Genomic DNA, 13,755 nt, shown 5'->3' with positions numbered 1-13,755 from the left:
TAGGTGTGTTACAACTAGATCAAGCAGGGTGGTGTTGGCTTACTTTCTCATTACAAACTGGAGGCAACTGGGGGATGTAGTTCAAAAGTAAATGATGTTCAAAAGAGGAACCCTTATAAAGGACAATTTATTGTCTATGGAAATGTCATAGTTTGCCTGAGTGTAGTGTGAGACTCCTGACTTCAGTTTGACTATTTCCTTTGTGTCTAGGACTGGAACATTCTTGTCACCAGGAGCTGAGATCATATAGACCTACCCCTTATATGAATTATACCATCAGTTGTAAGCTCATGTGAGGGCTTCCATTGCTTGGTTTAGTGCTTTATTAGCCTGTCTTAATGAATCATACCGCTATAAGACAATCTATTGTATACAGCTCTATGAAAACCTACACATATGGTACATCTACTGGCATGCAGACACCTCAGATGATACCGTGTGGTTGTCCCTGGGTAGTAAACCATGGCATGAGAGGGAGCAAAATGAGTCACACAACTGCAAAAAACATTTTCATGTGATTTGCTGTGAACCTTGAATAGGCTCATGGCAGGGAAGCATGCACCCATAACGTGGGAATGCAATGTGATGTAGGTATCATTTCAGAGGCAGCGCCATTCCAAAGGAAAACCTGTGATTTTTAGGTAATTTGCAGTAATTATTGATTGCTAAACATGATAAAACAGCTCAAATTGTGGCATCTTTTTAGCTGCAAAGAATGTCAGTAAAGGGGTGCCTGTTCTGTCTGTACAATAATTTCAATGAGCTTGCAAAACCAGCTCCAGAGAGATTTCAATATTAATAGTGCACTATATTTTTTTTTAAAGTCAAGAATGACTATTTTGTCTGCTATTATTGTTATTTATACATGTTGTAACCATAAATTAAAAGGTAACTTGTTAAGCAGGAGTGAACAGTGGACTTACTGTCCTGATAAATTAATTTGAATTTATTGAATTTGACAATAGTTAAACTGCATCCATAACAATATCAATTCATTTCAACCACTATTTTCTAAATAATCTCCTAAACCTCATTCTTATTTCAATGCTGAGCTGTGATTTAGATCATTAATTGGAGTCTACTCGGTGATTTAGAGTGACCTTCACATGATCAATGGATACTGCACTTTGCATTTGAAAGGTGCCACATTTTACTGATGACCAGGTGAAGGTACCACTGAGGATGTGATATACATATCTGATCTGCACAGGAGTGTAAACGGGAGCAGGAGAGTGGGTCCATAAGGAGCAGAGCTTGCTCTCTCTAGCACTCTTCACTGTTCACTGGCGCCGTGACGATAAGCAGCATCGGACGAGGATGCTCTGTTGTCTGGTGCGCACTCTCCTGTCTCCAGCTCTCCACATCACCATGGCAGAGCTTCACTGATGCACAGGGTTTGTGTCCATTTGCTCTCCGAGCTGATGAATTTTAAGCGTCTGTTTGAGATCGGACCCTCGACCCTCAGAAGAACCGGACCTGCGTTACCGAGCGGAGAGGACCGCGGCTGAATAGAAAGTCTTCAGAAAAGGTAGAGCACGGTGCGGGTTCTGCTCCAGGCTGAAGTTAGCTCTTAGCATAGCTGCGTTTTCCCGCATGCAGTCTGTGATTGTGCTTTTCCATTATTGTCAGAGGACAGCACTTACTAATGGCCACTTTTCTGTCGGTGCTGTCATGTTTGATCCGGAGGAGGACAGAGCATTGTGTCCAACAGCAGAAGAAATCTGCTGTTTGACTAGAGCAGCCTGTCACAGCCCACCTTCTCCAAACTGAGCTTGTCCTGCTCATGTGGACGGTCCACTAGATTAGCCCTGAGTGGAAACAGCCACTCTGACACAGGTTTGTTGTACAACCGTTCCCAGCTGTTTTCGCTGAGCTGCTCGGACCATCTGAGCCTGTGTCCGTCTGGCATCTCACTGCGTTTGGGGGGTTTCATATCCTGCCTTGGTTCTGTCCAAGGAGAAATGTGAGGACGCTTGAGGATGGCTATGTTATCACGCATCGCTCATGAAAATCTCATTGTTCATGTTCGTTTTGGATACACAGTCGACGTTGTCGATGCAGCAGTGAAACCTTGTCAAAAACGCCTTTAATGCGCATTGTTCACATATTTGGTTTGCACTAGCCTCGGCTACATGAAGGCAGGAGCGGAACACAAAGGGGATAGGAGACCTGCAGTCTGAACTGGATACAGTGAGTGTCGTTTTATGTCATAATGACACACGTTTGGCATTTTTCTTTGCAACACAAAGATGATTCTTCTTGGAGCATGTCTGCAATGTGACCTTTTGTGTTTCTTCCTTTGCGGGGCCTGCTCGCAGTTCAAGGACTTCCACTGATGTGACCAAGTCATGCCTGAGAGTGGCAGCTCTGAATTTGCAATGTGCACTACTTTCACCTTCTGTGTTTTGGCTCTGAGTGATTGTCGTTTGCCTTCATTTTTACCTGGAATTTTCTTCAGGTAAACTCAGTATTACATGTAGCACAGTGGCATCAGAATGAGGCCAGCTCAGAGCAGCCATTCCTGCAGTTTTGAAAAGTGCTGAACTTCTCAGGCACCTGAACGCCTCTCCATTTTACCAACACCCCCCCTCTCACTTTGATGTGACCTGAAGCCCCTGTTCAGGGCATCTCCGTAGCTCAGAAGAGAGAACAACATGTTTAGGTTTAGTTTGGTTTTCCAACACAAATATTAGAATTGTTGCAGGACTGTGAGCACTTCCATCCAACTGAAAGCAGATTGTTTATTTGTTATTGCAACAGCAAAATGTACTAATGCCGTCTCTTCTCACCTTCCATTTCTCAGAGGCAAATTATGCCAGCAGCACCAGAGTCGCTCCCCCTGGTGACGTGCCAGCTCATTGGTCAGACTACTGGGCCCTGTTCTAGTCTCCCTGTCTACCCTGGCAGATCCATGCTGCTGGATGCTCCTCATAGAGCCTCGCCCGCACCATGAGCGCCAACGGGCCTGCCCCAGACCCAGCCCCCACGGCCCCAGAAGCCCCTCCCACCTCAACCCCTGCCCCTGCTCCGACCCCAGCTCCTGCAGCACCTCCTGCTCCTCCTGCCGTCCCTGCCCCAGCGCCCACTACCATCCCGGTAGGTGCGTTGGCACAGAAGAAGCGGCAGCAGTATGCCAAAAGCAAGAAACAGGGCAGTAATGCAAACAGCAGGCCACCGAGGGCTCTGTTCTGCCTCAACCTCAACAACCCTATACGCAGGGCCTGCATCAGCCTGGTGGAGTGGAAGTATCCTTTACAGCTGTTATTGTACTGCATACAGTGGAGGGAGCATCTTCTAGTGTTGAGAACTGACAACAGCGAATGAACGCTTTTGTTGCATGTTTGGGTCCATAGTAAGACCAAACTTTGTCTACTTTACTCTCTGCCTGTTTTCTCTTTTTTTTTTTTAAATGCAGATACATCACATACCTGAGATGAGAGAAAATCCAGTCAAACTCTAGGTGCAGAATATGTTTCTTTCATTAAATGTTATCCCAAAATACTGGTGGGTATGTCGATAGAGTGACTCAACTCTGGCACAACACAGCTGTCTGACAGTCTGGTGGGTTTATTGCTAAAGCAGATGCTGTCAACACGAAAGCCACCAGATTTAATAAAGACGATTCCTTACATGAATCGCAAAGATATTTTAAATAATCCACCTTTGTCGGCGTGTTCACAAGAAAAGACATGTAGGATTTAGTTTAAGTTTACTCTAAAAGTACTGCTGTTGGAGTAGCTGTTATAGGAGTCATAAATTATGACGTAGATGTGGATATAAAACCAAACAATATTAGTGCATGCTTGTTTCAGACATTAGATTATTCATTATCAGGTTTTAGAGCAAAATGTATTTACATTGTGGGTTTAGTTTCTGCTTTTTGACATTTGAGGATTAAAAGCTACAGTTACTGAGTCATTTTGGCTAAAATGTAGTAGGTATTTGAGGCAGACTTATGTATTATTTATGTAAGAATTATATAAGTTATTTGGCAGATAACCCAAACAAAGTCTTACATTAATTCAAGTCAGTTCATTAAAGTAAGTAACAAAACACTTAGGATTATTAAGGCTCAAAAACATGCAATTTAGTAAGTACTGCAGAAATTATAAAGTCACTATTACGTGAAAGTTGTTTCTTTATGCTGTTTTGCAGATATTCTAAGCGTCATTGTTTTCTCTATTTTCCTTAACCTCTTTTCTCAGGCCATTTGATATCTTTATATTAATTGCTATTTTTGCCAACTGTATGGCCTTAGCTGTCTATGTCCCCTTTCCTGAAGATGATTCCAACTCCACAAACCATGACCTGGTGAGTAGCATGTTTATGTGTTTAATTCAGTGTTGTATCAGTGGTTCTTAATCAGAGATAAACTGGTTCTGCTCTACATAATTTTCACACTAACTCTCAAAATTGTTGTCAACGTCTCTTTCTGTTCTAATCAAATTAAGGCTGGCTATATCAAAAAAATCCATACATTATTTATAAGGGATATAAAAAAGGTGAATATGTTGGTGTTAAGGAAAAAGAATGATCAGAATTTGTTCTTGTGCCTAATTTGTCCTTATCTTTAGATTTCACCTCTTTATTATACAGTGAAACAGAATAACAGAATAATGCGCATGTTTAAGTGTTTTGTTATAGTGCAGTCTGCATTTTCTTGATAGAATTTGATTGTTAAATCATAAGGATATAGCCAGACATTTACACCAATAGTAAGACGTCACACGCAGACTGCCTCCAGTAAATTGCTTTATCAGGCACATTTGAAGTATCTGCTCTGCCTACACAGAGAAACAGTTTGACAACTATCCTCTTTGGTGCTTTATCATGTCATAGTTTTGGTGTACAGAGGTTTTATTCAGCTTTCTATTTTTAGAATTTCTCGTCACTGCACCACTCTGTGCACCTTTTGCATTTATGTCTGTGTGATGAATTATGGGTGATGTAGTGTTGTAAGCATTGTTCCACAGCTGAGGATGAGTGCACTCTCCAAAAATCAGACAAACACACAGAATGTGGTTCTTACTTGCACAGAATTTAGCTGTAGTGTTCAATGATTCATGAGCCACTTATATAGTGTGTCTGCAGACATTTGAATGTTCTTGAAAGCCTAGTTTGAGAGCAAGAACATGTTAGAGAAAGAACGGTTACTACAGTAGTCTGCTTTAACAGACCAGTAGGAGTGTTCTTCTGTCTGTTACATGCCGAAACCTGCTATGAAAGATAAGCTACGGCTGTGGTTGGAAGTGTGTCTGGTCTACTTAAGAAGTCAGGTGTACTGCTTCCACGTTTGACCTCCTGGAGGGTGACCTCAGGGTGTTTGTTTACACAGCAGTGCATCAAATGAAAGTAGGCCATCGGGGACGTTACAGTGCCTGATAAAGTATTATCTACAGTGTGTTGTCAGGTTTAGTTGCAGAGTCAGATTGTGCAAGCAGTCTCAGTGATGGATCTAAGTTGGTGGTAAGAAGAAGAAAATGTGCAGGACATCTGGAGCAGTGTTGTGTAACTGGTTGGACTGGAAAAAGTTAATGTATTGGAATTCTAGAACAATCAGTATGTGCATTTCCCCCTTTCGCATCTGTTACATGCACTTTTGCCCTCTTTTAATTTTAGAGACAGTTTGTTGTTTTTCCTCACTTGGGTGTTTTACTACAGAACAAATGTGATGTTTGTCTGGATGCAAAGCTATTTTTAGTTGCGTGGCTAATTCACTTTGTTTTACATGACTGTCAGGCTAAACAGCTCTCACTGACAGAAGCCACTCACTAATATGTATCCAGCCTAAGAGTGATCTGACTTATGACAAGTCAGGTGTCTCTATAATGTTGACAGGTGCTTATTTCATACCTGCAACTTGTTACTTAGCCACCAAACTCTGGTCTTTTTTTTTTCACAGAATAACACCAGAGTTACATGTATTGTTTTAAGAAATTCAGAGAATTATGACAATTCATGTTTATTCTTTACCTTATGGTGCCTTTAGATCACATCCAATGGTGTCTGACAGAAATAAAGGTCTTGGAGCATGTCAGTTTTCACTCCATGAATGAACAAATGACATCAAACTGGCTGAGAAGTCATTCTTTTCTAGCACAGAAGGAAATCTTCAGTGTGCAAAATGACAATCATCATTCAAGCCTTTTGAAATTCTTTTTAACTATTATTATGTCTGGTGTCCGCTGTACAATGTTTCTAACTCTATTCTAACAGACTGAGTACAGTTGTGTTCTGAACAACAGTGTCAGAGTACATTAATGTATGCATCCTGTAAGATTTAACTAGAAATGCTGCATTATGCTCCCAGTTAATGGTCCAAGACTGTGAAGCTTTGTTTATTTGTTCTACATGCTTCGTGAACAAGATCATTAACCAGATATGAAAAGACGACATACTGATTATTAGATATGAAATCATCTATGTTCATAGACTGAACAGAGCAATTTATCCTATTTTTTAACATAAATAGCCTCTACTGTGCTAATTGTGATCCTTTAGCTGTACAATGTGTGTTCTTTGCTTACAGATATTATACTGATCCTTGCCCAGTGCTTCAAACAGCACTGCATTATTTGCACTGGACTTTGCTTAAATTCTGCAGCGTTAACATTAAATCAGATTCCAGAGAGCGAATCATGCAATATTTCCCCGTTTTTCCCTTTTTCAGCAGAGGTTGAACAATAGATACTTTGTAGGGCAGGTGTGCCAGCTTGGCCTTAGTTGTTCTACAGAACTCACGCTGTAGTCACAGAAGGTGTGTGAGAGAAAAATGCTGAGCTAGTTTGCTATAGCAGCCAGCAAGTACGGCTGTAGTGAAGATTGCCATTTCACACGGCTCTGCTCTGCTGCCTGAGGTGGACTGAGGACCGATATGAAACCTGAGGTGGGGTGCCGAGAGGTCTGAAGTGTAATCCAAGGATTAAATTATCACTAGGCTGCAAAACCGTGCAGGTTTTACTCAGAGGCATATTCAATTGTGGTATAATTTGCAGTACACAACCACTGAAACTCTGTAACAGACAGCTGACTTTTAAGTGTGCAGTTTTGTGCAAGAGCAAGAATTGGCTCTTTACTTCTTAGACAGTTACAGTGCGTTTGAGAATTCAAACTGAGTTTGATTATCTGGAAATAATGTAAACCCAAGTTCCAGGAAGATTAAGCGAGGAATCTATATTTTTGCGTGTGCTACATTGTATAAATAGTCCATAGCTGCTGCAGAGCTGCTGAGAGTAAGAGCAGTGCAATGCTGCAAAGTCATAGAGGCCTTAATAGCATGAGTCTGCCAGTCTTGTTAGTAAGGCTTGGTTAAATGCAGCAGCTCATTATAAATAGAAAGCAATTTCCTCCTCAGGCAGAACACAGGGCAAAAGATTAGGGTCCTACTACCACCAGGAGGCACTAGTGAGCAACAGGATGTAAAGTGCATACACATATGCACATGTGCAATTAAACAACCCCTGTCTTACTTAGCTCAGTCATGTACTGCTGTTTCTTTGTTTAGTCATTTCACTGTAAGTAGTGCAAAGACAACACAAACTGCACGTGACTATGTGTCTTCTCCACACCCACCTTGTCTAGGGGACAGACAAATAGTCTGCAACCATCCTGCCTTTGCTTTAAGGTCATTTCTGACTTATCTATCTGAGACTCAACACCCCAGGCAGCTCCTGCGAAAGGTAGCTGAGCAAAACAATGACCTTTTCATGGTGAATATGATTCATACATCTCATCCTTCGTAAGGTAACATGCAGTGAATTGCGTCTGGTATCATGTAGTGTTTTGCCCGTATCACTGTTATTGCATAACTCTAGAGCTGCAGAGCTATTTATTTAACTGGGGACAAAAGGACACAAACATGTAAAGACTGAAATATCTGTGAACAAACCAATAGAGAGGTCATTTCAGTACCAGGAGAGGGCTCTCAATTGGAAGGCATCTCTATTTTGGATGATATCAGCTTTTTAGATGACACATGACACATCTGTTATTCTCTCTGTAATTCTGAATCCTCTGTCCTTCATATGTACAGACAGTCACTCTGTGGAGTACACGGAGAGGGAAGATGGTCATTATGAACTGTCCTTCTTGTTTAAGATTAACAAGTGGAGCTTGTTTACACTAATGACAGTTATATGCTTGTCATCTCCTAGTAATGCAATGCAATATTACATTGTTGACTATGACCCACAGTCATCACAGATCACAGAGCAAGATCTTATGTTGAGATGCCAGAGGCCTAATAAAAATATGACACTAGTGTAATTCATTTCAACAGTCAATTGTTTTCTTAGGAGTTTACAGTTTGATTAATTTAAAATGTATTTATTACATGGTTCTATAGAATTGTGGAATTTGATTGGTCAACAACTGACAGATGGTTGCTATGCAAGAGTGCTGCACAATAAACTGCAATTGAAATCACAAATGTAGTCAGCCCGGGCAATTAACTGCAACTGCAAAAGGCTGTAATTGAAAGGTCCTTTGATAACCAAGCAAGTAAACACAAATCACAGTATTCACACAATAATTGCAATATGGCTTACTTACCAAATCATGCCGTCATTACAGTCATATAATCTAACAGACTTATTTATAGGAACCAATATATCATTTTTAATAAATAAAGTAATCGTGTTAGTATTTTTTGTTAAATATTTGAGTTAATAGTCGTAATAAATGGAATAATGTACAATGAGCCGTCTGGATAAATCCTAACAAGTACAGGACTTGGCAGCCCTGTTTCTTTCACAAATATGACCAGCCTCTTGTTTTTTTATCCATTTATTTGTATTGGGTAATTATAGACTCATCCACAGACAGAACAAAAATCAAGCACACCTCTACACTTCCTTACAAACTAGATGGTGTACATAGGCAGTCAAACTATAAAAAAGGTCTTAGCCATATGATCTTAAATATAATTAAACCTTGACTCTCAAATACATTTCTAGAAAAATCCACAGCATCACTTTAGTCAGCTTACAGCAAAGTTCAGGGACAGGAACACAAAGATGATTAGCTGATTACACAGATCTATCATCGGTTATCCCCTAAAGCTTACATTGACAGGCCGTTTAGACACGCACAATTTAACTTTGACTTTAACTAACTTTCAGGCTCATTATCCAGCATCATAAACGCTGTCCTATAAAGAATACAGTGTATCCATAATGCTTTTGCATGCAACTCTAACAGGCATGAAATGTATATTCCATGTACTTTAAGATGAACAACTGCACTAAAGAAGCCATAAATACATACAAACAACCATCAGAGTCCAAAACTTGTTACTTGCAGCCAATGCCTGTTGACTGATCACAGTTACCATGTGCTTCAGTGTGAGGACCAGCTATTGAGATGGATCCAGCAGAATGCAGTGGTCCTTGTCATGAGTAATCAGTGGAATGATACAGCTGAGTTTTCATTTTCCTTTTTTTAGGGGGAATGACATCTGATAATTTAGTCAGTGCTTCCATCTTACTTCAAGGTTGAAATTCTGTATATTATTCTAAATTATGATTAGGAACATGAGGTAAAAGTATACATAGACTTTGCTTTTCCATTTTCCCTATAGTCATTAATTTGAGACATTCATGTGCAGTTTCTATATTATATTTCCAGTATTGTGGTTGTTTTAAGGATCTATCACAGCTTTACACTTATGTATGGTATAAAGCACAATCATTGAAACAGAAAAGCACAATGCCTCTAGAGTCATCTGTAGCAATTCCATTATCTACCTATCATCTTGCGTTATAAACTCAGAGAAATTAAAACAAATACCTATAACTACTAGGCTTATGTATCTGATTTATACTTATATACCAGAATGCATGCATAACCTTGGGTTAATCACTTTTACTATGCCTTGTTTGTATTTACATTGTAACATTAACTTCCCATATGCTTGAACACATTTTGGATTGCTGTCACTGTTTGCTGTAGTCTTTATTTGGATGTAATAATAATCGTACTCTGCGGTTCATTTCTACGCTCACAGAGCTGATGACAAGTATTGCCATATGAGGAGCGCTGCTAAGGTTCATGTGTCAGTGTTTTGGCTGCATGTTGTGTTTCCGTGTAAATGTGTACATGCGTGTGAGAGATGAAGCATTTGGCTGTGTGTGTGTGTGTGTGTAATGGCTGGCACAAACAGCTACGTCTGGACTGTGGACTCCCATAGAGATGATGGTGGAAGTATGTGTTTAGTCACTTAACGTAACTGCTCATTTGTGGCTCACACTAGCACTGTCCCCGCTTGTTATCTTGAATGTGTATTTCTGCATGTGTGTGAAAGTGTGACGATGTATGTGTGCGTGTGTATGTGTTTTAGAGAGAGAGAGAGAGAGAGAGAGAGAGAGAGAGAGAGAGAGAGAGAGAGAGAGAGAGAGAGAGAGAGAGAGAGAGAGAGAGAGAGAGAGAGAGAGAGAGAGAGAGAGAGAGAGAGAGAGAGAGAGAGAGGTGTTGGTTTTGGTTTTGTGTAGATGCCGTGTTAAAGTGAAGATGTAAAGTATAGCAACAGAGCATGTGCATAGAGTGCATGTCAAACAGGCCCTCTTAAAGGGAAACAACAGCCGTTTTATGAAATCTGTTTTTTTCCTCAGGTTCTATAAATAATGTGGGATTTCTTATGAATAAAATGTAGTGTGACAACAAAATATTTGTTGACTGAGAATTTGTTGAGTGATTTCTGCACATGCAGATACATAACTCTACATGTTAGCTCAAAACTAACATGTAGAGTTATGTATTATAACATTTACTATATAATATAGGAACAGTGTCATGAATTCATTTTAATAAATATGCATTTATTTATTGATTTAATTATATTCATCCTTGTATTTATTTTGGCTCCAACAATTTTATTTCTGTTTACACAATGTTTTGGCTTCATTTAATTCCATCATTAAGAACAAGTAATTGAAGTTATTGCTGTTTGATTGTGCGTTACACCCAAACCACTCTCATAATGAGATTAGGTTAGGTCAGATGACTACTGATGTAATACGTCCATATCATTTAGTGCCAGGGCACTTAAATAACTCTTGTACCTTCAAACTGCTGTGGTTTTGGTTAAGGTTATGTGAGGTAAGTTTCCAGGAATTGTCAGTCAGTTCAATCACCCCTTAAGTGATGAACACGACTGTGCGTGTGCAGGTCTGGGTTTGTGTCTGAGGGAGACTGGACTCGACAGAGTAAGAGAGATGAATTTAACATCGGAGGCATGATAACAAAAGATGACACCAAATAAAAAAGAGAGGAGGTGAGGTGAGGAGGTAAGCAATGAGAGACAGAGAGATCTCAGTCTGACAGAGGTAGAGAGACGTGTGTGTCACATGTTTTGCTTAAGCTAGTTTTCTTGTGATTTTACATATATGTATTTATGTATATCTACATTTCCACAGCAATGTGATCTGAATAGAGTCAGTATTTGAATGCTTGAACTAAAAGGTGCAAAATTCTGGTCATTCTGGTGCGTCGGGTCAGTGATGATGGGTACAGTACTGTGTAAATATCCTACGCCAATGTTAGGTTTGTTAGTTTAGTAAATGACCACACACATTAATTTCTCAGTCTCTGTATTAAAATCCAATCTTATATGTGAAGTATGTACAACAGTAAAAGCAAAAGATACAGGGAAAAACAGCTTCTATAGTATTTACTGTGACCTCCATCTAGATTTAATGTGTCTTTACCCCTTTATTCAGACAATATGATACGAGGGCCGTTCAATAAGTTCATGGCCTCACCCAGAACAGAACAACACAGACTGATAATTTATATTTTATTTTTCAACATAATCTCCATTTACAGCAATGCACTTAGTCCATCGATGTTCAAGCATCACTATCCCATCACGAAAGAATGTAACATCCTGTATTATAACAACCAGTATTTCTGGGTGAGGCCATGAACTTATTGAACAGCCTTCGTATTTATTGCATTAATTTTTTGATGTTTTGTACCAGGTGTCATTCAGTACATATCATATGTTTCTGACTGTTTGTACTGCTTCTTGTCATGGGGTCAGGAGTTGTACTAAATAGAAACTTTACCCTTTAGAACCCATTTAGTCCAGTTTCCACAGTATTGCATATGCACATTCATATTCCTTAATTCAGAAAAAGACACTATATTTATATGCTCCCATACATTGTCCCTTAAAAATAATGTTTTTTCAGAGTTTTACATTGGTGGTAAATGCATCACTGTGTGAACTCAATGTGTTTTTTCTTCCCTCAAGCACAGTATCTGCAATAGATGTGTTTCTCTGTGACCAGAAATGTGGACTTTTCTAGGATCCATCTGTACCAGAGAGGATCTTTGACTTTACTCCAGAGCATAATAGGTCCTCTAAAAACTCACACTGAGCAACACTCACTGGTTTCGACAGCAGTTCAGCTGTGTCTTGATGAGGCATAAGTATTAAATCAGTCACGAGTTAAGCGGGAATGGTAATTTTTCCTTTTTATTTCCACAGAATAAACCCTCTCAAAATGGTGAAGTGATTTTTTTTTCCTCTCTGTACCATATAAGTACGTTACATCTGTCGAGTATGATTTATAGCCTCTCTGATATGTTGTGACACATTTTACCTTCCTCAAAAAAATTGCAGCTCTTTGGATTTTGGTGATTGCACTTAGCTGAGCAAGTTTGATAGTATTTAAATGAACTGTTCAGCCTTGTCTACCATGAAACAAAATCAAGTAATAAAACATTCACCTTATGCAACAAGTCTTTTTTTGATTGTTTCTGTGAAGACATTCACTTGTAGTGTGGGTATACTTCAGATGACCTGCACTTGTAGTGTTTTCCTTGGCAGAGTCGCATCCACATCCTCACACAACTCCTGCTCGCCTACGCAGTACATCTCATAAATAAAAACACACAAACGTACACCACAAACAAAGACACATTTCAGTACTGTACAAATACATGGTCTCGGCTGCATAGAATGAAACGGAAAAAGAGAAAGATCCTATAAGAACAGATGTACTCCACATTGTAATGTATTTTTTTGTTGTTGTTGTTGTGTGGTTGCTTGAATTCAGTTTAACACATCAAAGTTTTTGGTTGTAATCAATAGTTTAGGATTGTTATAAACAGAGGAGCACTTTCACACATTCACATGGATGGACTATCAGTGCATTTTATTCTAATAATACAAAAAAGAAATCTGCTAAAATGTGAAATAAGTATAGATGGGATCAACTGGTAATGTAAGGTCTTATTAATAAATGCACAAAATAAACACAAATCCCTACCGTTACACACAGTTGACAAGCCAGCCTACTGAGCACACACAGAGCACATTTATTTACTGTGCAAACCTGCAGGAGTAGGCGGTGAAGAAGCACTAAATGCTGGCTGCCCTCACCCCCTGGCTTGGCTGGATGGCACTGACTGATCCATACAGACAGGGGAAGGAAAAAGAGTTAGCGGGAGATGGAGAGTGTATGGGGGAGGAGGTATAGCAGGAGTGATGTGGGAAGTCCTACACAATACAGATATCTCTGCTCAACGTGTGCAGAATCAAATACAGAATGACATAACATTTCTGTGACACTTGGGATGTATCTCCTCAAAGTGATAAGTGCAGAGTTTTTGGTGGCTTGCAGTGATGCTGGGTTGTGTTGTTGTGTTGTACATTATTGTATGTGTGGTACATCTTATGTGCTGCTGCATGTGGTTAGCATTAACTTGGTATTAGTGTTTGTAGTGTGCTGTTTGCTTTGTTTATAAGCGTTG

General features: G+C 39.7%; 1 protein-coding gene across 10 annotated transcripts in view; it reads left to right on the top strand.

Annotated features, from left to right (window-relative positions):
• The first annotated feature begins 1,277 nt into the window (after positions 1 to 1,277).
• The window catches only part of cacna1da (calcium channel, voltage-dependent, L type, alpha 1D subunit, a), a 69,232-nt gene continuing 56,754 nt past the window's right edge, over positions 1,278 to 13,755 (top strand). For 9 of the 10 annotated variants that reach the window (XM_030135130.1, XM_030135129.1, XM_030135131.1 and 6 more), the window contains exons 1-3: positions 1,278 to 1,528; positions 2,804 to 3,245; positions 4,206 to 4,311. In XM_030135130.1, the coding sequence (XP_029990990.1) occupies positions 2,950 to 3,245; positions 4,206 to 4,311 (402 nt within the window). In that variant the 5' untranslated portion in view covers positions 1,278 to 1,528; positions 2,804 to 2,949. Of the gene's footprint in view, positions 1,529 to 2,803; positions 3,246 to 4,205; positions 4,312 to 13,755 lie in introns of those variants that run through there. The other variant, XM_030135121.1, reaches the window with a different exon arrangement.

This window comes from Sphaeramia orbicularis, chromosome 5 (genome assembly GCF_902148855.1).
Source record: "Sphaeramia orbicularis chromosome 5, fSphaOr1.1, whole genome shotgun sequence".
In the NCBI taxonomy this organism is placed as follows: Eukaryota; Metazoa; Chordata; class Actinopteri; order Kurtiformes; family Apogonidae; genus Sphaeramia; species Sphaeramia orbicularis.
Note: the sequence above shows the minus strand (reverse complement) of the source record. Positions and strands in the feature narration are given on the sequence as shown.